Source organism: Labeo rohita, chromosome 23 (genome assembly GCF_022985175.1).
Source record: "Labeo rohita strain BAU-BD-2019 chromosome 23, IGBB_LRoh.1.0, whole genome shotgun sequence".
Lineage (NCBI taxonomy): Eukaryota > Metazoa > Chordata > Actinopteri > Cypriniformes > Cyprinidae > Labeo > Labeo rohita.
This window is the reverse complement of record NC_066891.1, coordinates 28,855,694-28,870,743: the sequence shown is the minus strand read 5'-3', so window position 1 is coordinate 28,870,743 and position 15,050 is coordinate 28,855,694. Positions and strand designations below refer to the sequence as shown.

At 34.3% G+C, this 15,050-nt stretch overlaps 1 protein-coding gene across 7 annotated transcripts in view; it reads left to right on the top strand.

The window, feature by feature from the left end:
- The window catches only part of LOC127155073 (utrophin), a 280,024-nt gene that overhangs the window by 76,600 nt on the left and 188,374 nt on the right, over positions 1-15,050 (top strand). For all 7 annotated transcript variants that reach the window (XM_051097036.1, XM_051097040.1, XM_051097038.1 and 4 more), the window contains 14 exons: positions 2,984-3,124; positions 3,210-3,323; positions 4,455-4,610; positions 4,796-4,966; positions 6,399-6,578; positions 6,701-6,835; positions 8,068-8,217; positions 8,315-8,476; positions 9,040-9,171; positions 11,410-11,583; positions 12,303-12,458; positions 12,632-12,802; positions 12,877-13,056; positions 14,657-14,785. In XM_051097036.1, coding sequence (XP_050952993.1) covers positions 2,984-3,124; positions 3,210-3,323; positions 4,455-4,610; positions 4,796-4,966; positions 6,399-6,578; positions 6,701-6,835; positions 8,068-8,217; positions 8,315-8,476; positions 9,040-9,171; positions 11,410-11,583; positions 12,303-12,458; positions 12,632-12,802; positions 12,877-13,056; positions 14,657-14,785 — 2,151 coding nt within the window. The remainder of the gene's footprint in view (positions 1-2,983; positions 3,125-3,209; positions 3,324-4,454; positions 4,611-4,795; positions 4,967-6,398; positions 6,579-6,700; positions 6,836-8,067; positions 8,218-8,314; positions 8,477-9,039; positions 9,172-11,409; positions 11,584-12,302; positions 12,459-12,631; positions 12,803-12,876; positions 13,057-14,656; positions 14,786-15,050) is intronic.

Sequence of the window (15,050 nt, the reverse complement as noted above, 5' to 3'; positions counted from 1 at the left end):
CTCCATGAATGATGGGAGGAAAGCCAACGACTAAGATGGCAAAACAAGCTGAAGAGAGCAAACGCTGGCTGGCATTTATTTAAAGTTATATAAATATTTATACTGTGCTCTGGCCTGAGCCGGTAGAGACAGCGTGCGCCAGGCAATGCCCACGTGGCACAGAAGAGCTTCTGATGTCCGTCTGCACTGCTCTCACCAGCCCACACGAACAGCCAGAATACGACCCTGCGTCCTGTTATGTAATGTCTGTCATACACAAGATCTGATTATGGACTATGAGAAGCAGAAACTCCTATTTTAGCCTTGAATTCTGTCTGTGGGAGTGAAAGTGATCTTTGGAGGGTTTTTTTTTTTTAGGTGATTATGGGGTGAGCTGTGTCTCCATCTGCGGGTGTAAATGAAGTACTGCACTCTGATGATCTTATGATGATCATTACGATGATTAAGATTTTCATGGAAAAGAAACATGCAGGATATTTCTGTAGAAATTATTAGTGTACATTTTCAACAGTTGTTGAAGAATGTGTACAGTAAGCATTGAAGTAAAATACTTTGAAATACATGTGTTTACATATCAAACATACATTTTCAAGCATAACGGAAACCAGCATAATCAAACATATCCATTGCATATCCATATCCAGCATATCCAAGTCTCAGATTCAACAGTATTTGCCATGTCATTAAAAAATACACTTTCTATCTATCTATCTATCTATCTATCTATCTATTTATCTATCTATCAATCCATCTCACTAACCATCCATCTATCTAACCTTCTGTCTGGTATTTTGAAGACACTTGCTAAGCATCAGTCATGATGGTCTGTAACAAGATTTTTTATATGTAATGTGGATTTGGTGTGTATTATGGATTTCTTGTCATATAACAATATTTACTCAACAATTATTTACAGAAAAAATAATTTTTAGTCAGAAATGTCAAATATGTTAATCATTGAAGATGTTCTTTTTCCTTTTCTTTTTCTTTTTCTTTATTTCTTTTTCCTTTTTTTTTTTTTTTCTTTTCTTATTTCATTTTATTTTTAATTCTGATCTATATTTTAAATAACTAAATCAGAGATTTCTTGTCATATAGCAATAATTACCAATGGAAATAAAGACAATTTTAATTCAGAAATGTAAAATATGTTAAACATAGAAGAGGTTCATTATTTTTATTTTATTTTATTTTAAATACATTTTTAATTTAATTTAGTTTAATTAATTAGGATCTATATTTTAAATTACTAAATCACTGCCTAAATTTCATTAACATATTTTAGTATTAAGTTAGTGATGTATTAGTTTTGTGTGGTGTTATTCTAGTATTATATGCTATTACAGTATTTTTTTATTAATGTATTATTAATATGTAATAATTTATTATTATTATTATTCATTGTTATTTAAAACATTTAATATGAAGATATTGATTTTTAGCTTTTAGTTTTTCTCATTTTTATGTTTCTTTCATAGTTCTTTCTAGTAATTTTGATATGCTTTTGTCATTTTATTTTATTTTATTTTTAATTAAATTAAATCTATTTTTAATTACATTTACATTTAATTTAATTAAATTTTGATCTATGTTTTAAATTACTAAATCACTGCATAAATTTCATTACAGTGATATATTAGTTCTGTGTGGTGTTATTCTACTATTCCGTGTTTAATAATTGTAATATTAAATTATTGATTTTTAGCTTTTAGTTTTTTCTCATTTTCATATTTCTTTCTAGTCATTTTGATATGCATTTGTCATTTTATTTTATTTTATTTTATTTTATTTTATTTTATTTTATTTTATTTTTTTTAATTTTATTTTATTGTTTTTAAATCTGATATTTGTTTTAAATTGCTAAGTCACTGCATGGATTGGCTGTGTATTACAGATTTCTTGTCATATAACAATAATTACCAATGGAATTCTTTTTTAAATTCATTAATATGTTCATATGTTCATATTGTATTTCATTTTATTTTATTTTTTAATTTTTTTTAATGAAATACACTTTTAATTTAAATAAATTCAATTTGGATCTATATTTTAAATGACTAAATCACAGCATAAATTTCAGGAACATATTGTAGTATTTTAGTCTGCAATATATTCGTTTTGTGTGACATTATTTCAGTATTATATGCTATTACAGTATTTATTAATCTATTAGTAATATTTAATATATTCTATTTAGCTTAATTTTTATTGCAGTTTTAGTAATTTTAATACTTTCAATTATTTAATTATTTTTTTTGTTAGTTGCTAGGGCAACATTTCTAATTTAAGTAGTTTTTCATCTTGTTTCATCACAATTTATATTTTCAATTCTTCATTTATTTTAGTTAATAAACATTTTAGCAGTTTTTTTTTTTTTTTTTTTTTGTAATTTGATTTATTTATTTATTTTTCACAAAACCCCGGCTTTGTGTCCCAAATGTGGTCAAGTATTAGGCAAATAATACAATTTCTAGTATTACACGATTCTGTGTACTATATTAATGTTACATTTTCTCATAGGTTCTTTATTTTATCAAACTGTTGTTACTTGAACTTAGTCAACTGGTTGCCTAAGTCAGTTGATGAATCAGTGAAATAATAACTTCACAGCATGACTGTAATGGTTGGGCAGGGGATTCATTTTTTTGTTACTACAGTGGCTGTTTCACAGTTTTTTTCAGTTTTAATTGCCTATAGCAGAGATGGGCAGCCTCGGTCCTGGAGGGCCACTGTCCTGCAGAGTTTAGCTCCAACCCTAATTAAACACCCCTGAACAAGCTGAAACGTGTCTTCCAGATCACTAGAAAGCTACAGGCAAGTGTATTTGATTAGAGTTGGAGCCAAACTCTGCAGGACAGTGGCCCTCCAGGACCGAAGTTGCCCATCTCTGGTCTAAAGTATAACCTGGTGAACTCTTAGTTGAGTTTGAGAAGAGGTGAATCCGCAGGACTCTTCTGGTAACATAGTTTGACCTGTTTTCTAGGCTGTATGTGCTGAGATAGAGCAGCAGCGGCAGAAGGTGTCAGACGCAGCAGAGCAGCAGGGCTGGACTGAGCTCTCCACCGCCGCGCAGGATCAGCTCAGCATGCTGCAGTGCATTCTGGGTAGCATGAAGGACACAAAGGTGAGAGCTGTCCCATCAGACTAATTCAGCTGCATATCTGTGCATGGATGTCGTGTGTTTTGATGTTGCTGTTGATGTTGATCAGGTGAAGAGTGCGGACGTGCAGCGCTGGCTGGATGCGGTTGAGGAGCTGCTGTCTCGAGACGCCAGCGGCCTCAGCCACACTGACAAACTACAGGAAGAACTCAGCCAGTGCAAGGTCAGAGGTCAACGCATTGAAATGACATCGCACCAATTTGTTCTTTAATTTCTATTTAAGTACAGTACTGTGCAAAAGTTTTAGGCCACTAGTATTTTCACCAGCTAAAAAATGGTTTAAAGTAAGTTATTTCTATCTTTTGCTGTAGTGTGTCAGTACAAAATATCGGTTTACATTTCCAAACATTCTGTTTGCCATTAATTGTAATAATCTAGATTTTTGTTTGCACAAGGAGTCTGACAACAGCCAGTGCTCCACACAGAGATCTGATCTCACCATCATCCAGTCTGTCTCTGGAATGACACGAAGACACAAAACAAACTGAAACAGAGTAAATCCATAAGAACTGTGGCAATGTCTCCAAGATGCTTCAAGAGACCTACCTGCAAAGCTACCTGAAAAACTCTGCACAAGTGCACATAGGGCAAAAGCTGCTTTAAATGCAAAGGATGGTCACATCAAATGCTGATTTGTTTTAGTTAATAGAAGTTCTTTGATAAAGAAAATCTATTTATGACATTTGTTTTTGACAGCATCCTCATTTTATGTGCCTAACTGCCTAAAAATGTTAACAGTACTGTAGCTTTGTAGGTGCAGGTCTCTTAAAGCACACAGTGCCACAGTTCTTCTGGATTTAGTCTGTCTCCGTTTTTTCTGTTTCTTAAGACAGACTGGATTGAATGATGGAGAGATCAGATCTCTGTTTGCACAAGGAGTCTGACAACAGCCTGTGCTCCACACAAAAATCTCACTGGATTATTACAATTAATGGCAAAATGAATGTTTAGAAATGTAAACTGATATTTCCTACTGACACACTACAGCAAAAGACCGACTTTAACTGATTTAAACCATTTTTTAGCTGATGAAAATACTAGTGGCCTAAGACTTTTGCGCAGTACTGTATATAAAGACCTTTATGCTTCTAGTTTCACAGAGTTTCTTTAGTTGATTTTTCAGCAGGACCAAGTTTTTCCTGGAAAACCACTGTGGTTGAGCTGGTTTGCTAAACATAGTTTAAACTTGTTGAGAAATCAGATGATGGTTGAGCAATTTCCTCCGCAAAACCAAAGGTTTAGAGTTTGTCTGAAGTGTGCTGATGTTTAAAATGCATCTGCGCTGTCTGTGTAGGAGCTGGTGGGTGAGATGGAGAGCGTGGAGTCGTCTCTGAAGCAGATGAGGGAGAACGTGGCGGCCGTGCAGCAGAGCTCAGTACCGGGTCTGATCAGCTGGGGACAGAAAGAGCTGGACGATAATCAGAGACGCTGGGACGCGCTCCGTAAAGAGGTTTGAAAGATAACATCTAGTGAATACAGTGGTCAAGTTCATTTCAACATTCAAGGGAGGAACTTCTACTAGGGGGTTTATTCAAGTAGAAACCCACTTCCCAACCCTGCTTGATTCACAAACATGTTCTGGGATGAGTCCCGTCACGTGGATGTCAGTATAAACGTGTTCAATTTTGATTGCAGCTGTTGAGGCGTGAGGAGCGTGTGAGTGAAGGTCAGGAGAAAGTGATGAATCTGAAGAAAGACGTGGCGGAGATGCGCGAGTGGATGATTCAAGTGGACGAGGAGTTTCTTATGAGAGACTTTGAGTACAAGAGCCCAGAGGAGCTGGAGGAGGCGCTGCAGGAGATGAAGGTGCGTATGAAATGGTTGAAAAGTCATAGCTGATTTACATTCTTTCATTATTACATTAAAGGGTTAGTTCACCCAAAAATGAAAATTCTGTCATTAGTTACTCACCCTCATGTTGTTCCAAATCCGTAAAACTTAAACAAATCCGTAAAACAAATTAAGATGTTTTAATAACATCAAAGAGCTTTTTGACCTTGCATAGACAGCAATGCAATTGACACGTTCAAGGTCCAGAAAGGTAGTAAGGACATCGTTAAAATAGTCCATGTGACATCAGTGGTTCAGTGGAATGCTTTTTATGTGCAAAGAAAATGAAAATAACGACTTTGTTCAACAATTTCTTCTTTTCGGTGTCGGTCTTCAACAAGCTTTCACGAGAGTACCAAGACAAGTGCTCAAAGACTGACACGGAGGAGAACAAATTGTTGAATAAAATTGTTATTTTTGTTGTATTTGTGCAAAGAATGTAGTCTCCTAGCTTCATAACATTACGGTTGAACCACTGATGTCACATGGACTATTTTATCGATGTCCTTAATATCTTTCTTGCTACCTTTTTTCCCTTGAACATGGTAGTTGCATTGCTGTCTATGCATGGTCAGAAAGCACTTGGATTTCATCAAAAAAATAATAATTTGTGTACTGATTACGGGTTTGAAACGGCATGAGGTTGAGTCATTAATGACAAAATTTTCATTTTTGGGTGAACTATCCCTTTAATTATTTTATGTATTATGTATTGTATTGTGCATTTATACTTGATGTATTTTTCCAATTATATTTTAGGATTATTTATATACTATTATAGCATTTATTAATTAAATTAGCATTTTTATATTATCAGTTTTAGTTAACATTTTAGTAATGTTTTTTTTTTTATATATATTTCTATGTAGATTAGTACTTTTTCAGTTTTAGTAAATTTAGTACTTAAAGTAATTTTATTTCAGTTAGTTGCAAAGGCAAGATTTTAATGTTTTACATTTTTTTGTATTAAATATTTTATTGCAGCTTTATTTGTAGTGGTTAATAGATTATTGTAAATTTACTTTAGATACAGTAACACTGGTATTGTCAGCATTATACAATGTTATTATTTTATCAGTGGAAGTTAATGTAAATAAATATGTGCCTTGTAGGTTGTAAATGTCAAATAGTTTTGGATCATATCAGTCATTTTTTAAAAATATTATATATAGATGTTTTTGTCTGTATTGTTTTTATTTTATTTTTTATACCCTGAAGCCCTGACAAGTTTGTCAAGAGTTTTTTTTTTTTTTTTTTTTTTTTTTTTTTTTTTTTTCATAATTTAGTTTTTCATAATAATTCTTTTCTTTGAGTCCGACCCATATATATTTTAATTTGTTTGTGTTTCTTTTTTTCTCTCTGCAATACTTTCATGTAAATGTCCTCTCTCTCTATCTGTTTGTTTCAGAGGGCTAAAGAGGATGTGTTGCAGAAGGAAGTACGTGTGAAGATTTTGAAGGACAGCATTAATGTGCTGATCAGTAAGACGCCCCCTGGTGGTCCTGACCTGAGTCCTGAGCTCAATGAAGTTCTGCAAAACTACCAGAAACTCTGCGATCGCTTCAAGAGCAAGTGCCACACGCTGGAGGTACAAACACACACACAAAGAGAGGAAGCTGTTGGACAGCCCTGCTCCAGACGAGGTCTGATTGGTTCCAGTTTAGAATTTAGCTGAAGTCTGAAGTCTGTTGTGTTTGTAATGATGTTCAGGAGGTGTGGTCCTGCTGGATTGAGCTGCTGCAGTATTTGGATGTGGAGGCCGGCTGGTTGAACACACTGGAGGAGAAAATTCAAGCCACTGAGAACGTCCCAGAAAACACAGAGTCTATCAGCGAGGCTCTGGAGGTAACGGCTTTCATGCTAAAGTTGTGGTTTAAAGGAGAAGTTCACTTCCAGAACAACAATTTATAGATAATGTACTCACCCCCTTGTCATCCAAGATGTTCATGTCTTTCTTTCTTCAGTCATGAAGAAATTGTTTTTCGAGGGAAACATTTCAGGATTTTTCTCCATGTAATGGACTGATATGGTGCCCCAATTTTGAACTTCCAAAATGCAGTTTAAATGCAGCTTCAAACGATCCAAAATGTGGTTGTAAATGATCCCAGCCAAGGAAGGAAGGGTCTTATCTAGCAAAATGATCGGTTATTTTCATTAAAAATACAATTTCAATACTTTTTAATGCTCGTCTTGTCTTGCTCTCCCTGAACTCTGTGTATTCTGACTCAAGACAGTTAGAGTATGTCGAAAAACTCCAATCGTATTTTCTCCCTCAACTTCAAAAATGATTTCAAAATCATCCTACATCGCTGCAGAAGTACCGACACAGTCTTTGCAAAGTGAACATGCAAAAAAGATCAAACACCCTTAACAAAAAAGGTAAAACAGCGATATATGACGATTTTGAAGTTGAGGGAGAACATGGGATGGGAGTTTTTCGACATACACTAACTGTCATGAACCGGAACAAAAACAGGGATTTCATGGAGAGTAAGACAAGACGAGCATTTGAGATTAAAAAGTATATAAATTTGTATTATTTTTATGAAAATAACCAATCGTTTCGCTAGATAAGACCCTTCTTTCTCAGCTGGTATCGTTTGAAGCTGCATTTAAACTGCATTTTGGAAGTTCAAAATCGGGGCACCATATCAGTCCATTATATGGAGAAAAATCATGAAATGTTTTCCTCAAAAAACATAATTTGTTTACGACTAAAGACAGAAAGACATGAACATCTTGGATGACAAGGGGTTGAGTACATTATCTATAAATTGTTATTTTGAAAGTAAACTTCTCCTTTAACTTGTTTCACAGCCAAAATCCAGTAATTTCAATATCAATCCATGTGAAATTTACTATGTTGATCAACAGAAAGCTGGTTATTTTTTCCCCACTTTCAGAATTTTCAGAATTTCACTAATGTGATCAAACATTAATTATTACATATACCGGATATATCACATATGTTTTTTTTTTGACTACGTCTGTGATTTGAGTGATGAGATCATGTTATTGACACAGAGTTGGATGTTAATACTGTATCGGCGTAAACGAGACTCACGTGTCTCTTTCAGTCTCTGGAATCGGTTCTGCGTCATCCGGGCGATAACAGGACCCAGATCCGAGAGCTGGCCCAGACTCTCATAGACGGAGGAATTCTGGACGAACTCATCAGCGAGAAACTGGAGAACTTCAACTCGCGATACGATGAATTGACTCACCTGGTGAGTTTGTTTTGAATAGATCAAATGATTCACCAGAACTGATTCAGATTCACACCATATGCACAGTGTTACATTCAAATGTGTGTGTGTGTTGTAGGCTGCTGCACGTCAGATGTCCCTGGAGCAGAAGTTGGGGACTCTGAGGGAGAACGAGACGGCCTTACACACACTACAGACGTCCCTCACGCAGCTGGACCAAACACTCACCTCGTACCTCACCGACCGCATCGATGCCTTCCAGCTGCCGCAGGAAGCTCAGGTAGAAACACAAACCCCTCATTCACACATACCACAAACCACACTCTTCTAACATGTGTAGACATTCAGAGATACTCAAGATTTTTAATAAACAGTGACAGATATGTGATCCTGGACCACAAAACCAGTCATAAGGGTCAGTTTTTTTTAAAATTGAGATTTATATATCATCTGAAAGCTGAATAAATAAGCTTTGTCCAATGATATATGGTTTGTTAAAATATGACAATATTTGGCCGAGATACAACTATTTGAAAATCTTGAAAACTATTTGAAAATCACCATTAAAGTTGTCTAAATGAATTAGCAATGCATGTTACTAATCAGAAATTAAGTTTTGCTATGACAGGAAATTTACAAAATACTTTCATGGAACATAAAAGAAAACTCGATCATTTTGACCCATACAGTGTATTTTTGGCTATTGCTACAAATATACCTGGGCTACTTATGACTGGTTTTGTGGTCCAGGGTCACATATATCATAATGTTATTTTGTTTTTAAACTTATTCAAGCTTATTCTTTTACTCTTTGGTGTTTAATGTTTAAAATGTTCTCTGCAGGCCATTCAGGCCGAGATTGCTGCCCATGAGGCCACACTGGAGGATCTGAGGAGGAGGAATATAGGTAACGTGCCTCTGACTGCCCCAGAGGGCAAACCAGTGCGAGGAGGAACCCTACTGGACCAGTTACAGGTGAGACACAATACTGCCCCCGCAGGACTGGAGCAGAAGTGCAAATCGCTGGATTATTATTATTTTTTTCCCACACTTCATACTTCACCCTGGTTTAATAATTAACCCTGGATATTCAAGTTTTGATACCTTACTTTGTACAAGTGTTAGTATTGTTTATATACTCTTACAGGGGTCCTGTTGTGCTTTTTTTCAAAGTCTTGATTTTGTTTTGGGGGGTGTACTAGAACATGCTCTAATGCTTGGTTTGAAAAACACATTATTTTTAACATTATTACAAGACATTTCTCCCAGCCTGGCACAACTAGCTCAATTAGTTCTGGGTTTAATGAAGGCCCGCCTTCCAAAAAAAAGGAAATATGTTGTGTTTGGTTAGCTGTCCCACTGCGTTGCGATTGGTGAACAGCTTAGATGTTGTTTCAGTACTGCCACGCCCCTTGCCAAAGAAGTTAGCGCAAACTAGATTAATAGTGAATCTTACTTTTTATTATGGATGGATGCGCTTTATTAGACTTTATTAGACTTTGGTTGCATTCGTCTGAAAGAAGGAAGTCATATACACCTAGGATGCATGGAGGGTGAGTAAATAATACGCTGCAGTAGTGTTGAGTCCCATCGTCAGCCTGTGAGATCGCCAATACTTGATATTATTGGGCTAATTTATTTAATTATTTTACATACTTAGTTTCATTGCCCGAAACCAGCTCCAGCATAAGGCTAAAAGCAGCCTAACATTAACATTATCAAAGAACATCATCACTGATCAGCCTAATCTATTCTAGTGCAAGTGTATGCATTTTAAAAAACACTTGCGTTATAAGTGAAGCTATCTACACTGTATGATGAATAAATCTCTTACCACACACTGCACACGTCTGTGGCACGTTGCAGCTCTGAAGTGGCCACTCTAGTCAATGCTTGTGTTTATACCCGTCGCGCTGCGTCTCGTTGAAGCGGCTCTCCACGCTGCGTTGCTAAAGTTCGGCAAAGCCCCCACCTCGTCCATACACACCCCCATCAATTCAAATTTCCGTAGGCAGGATTTAATTTAATGCTATTCTAATGGACCGCGTTGTGACATCATTGCATGCAGAAAACAAACGTTGTAGTCCAAAGGAGCCGTTCGTTGTAGTTCTTGAAAAGGTATTTTTTAAAAACGAAATATCTCCCTTTGGAGTGAACTTTGAAATTTGTAACTGTGTAGATCTTTTTTATGCCCAAAGATACACACCACACACTGACTAAAGTTCAAAAAGTGAAAAAGCATAATAACACCCCTTTAATTAATATTGAATGGGGCTGCAACAAGCGATTATTTTGATAATCGATTAACGTTTATTTGAACGATTAATCGACTAATTGTCGATTAGTTTACTGATTAATCGGTAGCCCTTGATAGATTACTCAGTTTTTGTAATTCAATTATTGAGTTGTATGTATTCTTTATACATTCATATGCATATGTAACTGCTTTATAGCAGAAAATCAAGTTGCAATTCTAACTGAAAGCAACACTGACCTTGTTTTTTCACATTTAATACTGTAAAATTAATCTAATGCCTAAATTGTTATATAAATTAAAGTGCTGTTACTTTACACATTCTTTCGTAACTGCTGTTTTCTTACTGCTATCAAGCTTATTTACCCCTAAGCAAAGAACGAAGAATTTTGCTGTGAGTAACCTGGGGTTTGGCTTTGTTTGCATGTCGTCTTTTGTTGGATTGCATCCAGGAGGGCTGAATTACAGTCTTGTGGTACAGCACCCCACTGGTCAAAGCGTGTTATTGGAGACCCTTGCCATGTCATAAAAGATCAAATGACTATTTGACAACAATTTTCAATTGGGGATAATTGCTGACTAATCATTATAGGTTTATATTTCCATTTTTATTTACTTTTAGTTTTTATTTATTTTATTTTTGTAATTTTATGTGCTTTTGACATGTTAATTATTGACATTTTTATTTATTTATTTTTTTTTTTAGGTTTTATTTTATTTTGGGATTTTCTTTGTTTAATTATAGTGCTATTGCTTGAACTTTGCAGTTAGTTGGCACGGTTGCATCTAATATTTGTATTTTATTTCAGCTCTATTTCAATGAACAAAACTGTTTTTATGGTTTTAGTTAATAACAATAACTCTTACAAGAGTTTTTACAAAATCTGTTCAGACTTTAATAGTGGTTTAGTGTATTCCAAGTTTAAACATTATCTTGCGTTTATGTCTGCTTTGTTTAGCGGAAGCTCCGTGAGATTAGTACCAAATTCCAGCTGTTCCAGAAACCGGCCAACTTTGAGCAGCGAATGCTGGACTGCAAGAGGATTCTAGAAAATGCTAAAGCTGAACTTTACGTCCTGGACCTGAAAGACACACAACCAGAGGAGATACAAACCCATCTGACTGGATGCATGGTGAGAAAACGCACCACTGTCATTTAAGTATTAATTATATACCCTTATAGTAAGCATTAATATTTTGAATTGACTTTTTATTTTTATAGTTTCAGTTTTCAATTTAATTTTACTTTAAGTTTTACACTTTATTTTTATTCCAGTTTAATTTGAATTTTCAGTTGGTTATAATTTTAGTGCTTCAGCCTGTTTGTTTCAGTTGCCAAGACAAGATTTTATTTTATTATTATTATTATTTTTTTATTTTATTTTATTAAACAGATGTAATATATATACATATATATATATATATATATATATATATATATATATATATATATATATATATATATATATATATATATATATATATATATATATATATTATTATTATTATTATTATTATTATTATTATTTTATTATTATTATTATATATATATATATATATATATATATATATATATATTTTTTTTTTTTTTTTATATTATAATATTATTCTGTATTTTTCCTCCTGGAAATGTGTACTTTTGCACAGATGAAAAAATATATATATATTTTATTTTATTTTATTTTATTTTATTTTATTTTATTTTATTTTATTTTATTTTATTTTATTTTATTTTATTTTATCTGTATTCCAGTTTTTCAATAGTTTGTAACAACACTGAAAAACACACACCTCTTCATAAACTCTCACACTACTTATGTTTTATGTACGTGCCTTGTTTTTATAAATGCAGAAACTGTATAAGATCTTGAGTGAGGTGAAACTGGAGGTGGAGACAGTGATTAAAACAGGAAGACAGATCGTACAGAAACAGCAGACAGAAAATCCTAAAGGAATGGATGAACAACTCACCGCCCTCAAATTACTCTACAATGAACTGGGAGCTCAGGTACATGCACATTTTACAGACGTGTTTAAAATGGCAATAAAAAACAAATTTAAACCGCCTCCTACATTTTACACTCAGATGTATGTTGCATTACAAAAATAAAATTAGTTGCAAAAGCCATTTAATGTGCGTATTGTAATTTGCCATAAAACACCTGTTGTCTGTGTCATCAGGTGACTGAGGGGAAGCAGGATTTGGAGAAAGCTTTGTCTCTGTCGCAGCGGCTGCAGAAGGACAGCGCTGCCCTGCAGGCCTGGATGAGCCACACTGAGACTCAGCTTAAAGAGAAGATCAACACTGGAGACATGCCTGCCGATATCGAGACAGAAATCACATGGGCTAACGTGAGTGTGTTTAGCGGTCACTTACTCATGAAGTCTATACATTGAGTGTGTGTTACATGATTGTTTGTCTGCAGGGCGTTTTGAAGGAGTCTGAGCGCAAGAAGAGCGATCTGTCTGTGGTGATGGAGAACAGCGCCGCCCTGCAGGCCTTAGTGGAGGGCAGTGAGGCTCAGCTGGAGGATCAGCTGTTTGAGCTCAATGAGGACTGGGAGCGCGTGCACACGCTGATCGAGGACTGGCTCAGTGCTGTTCTGGTGAGTGACTGGTTAAACAGGGCTCTACGCTTACTTTTCTTTTTAGGAGCGCAGTCAAAATTTTAGGAGCACTTTGTAATTAGTAATCAAAAAGTCTGATCAAAAATTACCCTTCTTATTACGAGGTGATATTTGACTCCATAAAAAAGTGTTTTACAGGAGATTTTTTTTTTTATTACCTTTGTAATGGCCTTTTTCTAACTTTACTAAAAGTATGTCATCTTTTATGTCCAGTTTTTTAAAAATTATATTTTTTAAGCTTTTTAAAATTTCTTTTAGACTAAGTAGTAAACAAAACACTGCTTTGTTTGAATGGAGATGCGCAGCGGCTCAGTTGTGACGTATTTCAAACTATTTTTGACGATGAAAAAGTCAGACAATACAAGTCACTTAATATTAACTTCTTGTTTATGTAACTTGTATTAAATCAATATCTCATTTACAGACTCCCTTAAATATCATTAAAAGCTGTCACTCATCTTAGTTCATTGCGATCTCACCAAGTTTTATTATAATCAACGAAGCTCTCTACACTGCACAATGAATCTCTTATTTACACTCTCTCTACGCTTTTTTTATGAAAGGATTCGTCAGAGGTGTCTATGATAAATTGCAAAAATTTTGAAGCTCCCCTCAGTGCAAACACAATTATGCTGAAACATACTATAAACTCAAACCCTAACCTTAACACTTTAACACTTTAACACTTACACCCTAACACTTTATGCATTTGTAGAATTAAGAAAGAAAATTTATTTACTTTATTATTATTTTAATATTTAGTTTTTTTTTTTTTTTCAACGTAAACTTGATTAATTAGCTGCCAAGGCAACATTTTCATCATCTGATTGTTATATTTTATTTCAAGTTTTTGTTTTTTTTTGAATTAGCATAAATGTTTTTTAATAGTTTTAGTTTTAATTACAGACTGTACCCTTAAACTAACCTGCAACCTAATGATTTTATAATAAGAAAGGGGAAAAAAACAACAATGACAAATGGGAGAATCAAACAAGGATTGTTTTTACAAACAAAGTATGTCTGTGGTTCTCTTAAAAAGGAGGTTTTGTGTTTTTTTTTTGCTCACTTCTGGGGACAATTTGTTCTTAATATATGCTAATGTATGTACACACATTCAAACAAACAACAGAGCTTTTGTCTGGAGTCTCATTTATCAGTAAATGATGGTGGAAGACCTTCGTAATTACTCATTTATATGCAAACTCAATACACATGAGAGGTTTCAGCCATTAGCCGTCTGTTTGGCAGAATTTCATTAACATCAGTTGTACAGGTCTGAATTATCACCTATGAGCAATAGAATATAATTTAATATAATATAATATATTTTTTGTATTGTCTAATAATAATAATTATAACTGTTATTATTTTATTTTATTTTTTTCCAATTCTTGCAAGGTATCAAATGGAGCAATACTGGGTACATACATTGTTTTAGAGATAAAATATATGCATAATAAGTACATTTAACTGCAAAATGTGTTTAATCTGTTGGCAGCACTACTTTTTAGATATATTTCACATATACGTTACTTAAAGATGCTGTATCATGCATGCTGTGTGTGTGTTTGTGTTGTAGAATCACAGGCGTGAGGTGGAGATGTTTGATGAGAATTTGGCTCATATCAGCACATGGCTCTATCAGACAGAGATACGACTGGATGAGATGGAGAAGATGCCTGCAGCCGAGAAAGAGAAAATGATGAAGGTGAAAACACACACAGACTTGATTATTTGTGTCTTTTGAGTAAAACTGAATATTCAACAGGACACAATATAATTAAGTCCGTCAGGAATTGACTGGATCATGAATGTTAGGCTAGAACATTTTTGGTTAATTTTTTTTTTTTTTTTTTTTGCCACATGACCAAGATTATATAAGCAGCAAATACAATATTTCAGAGGCAAAAAAAAGTCATTACATTTTGATAAAAGATGATAAAAACAATGTTTCTACTCTAGTGAAACATCAT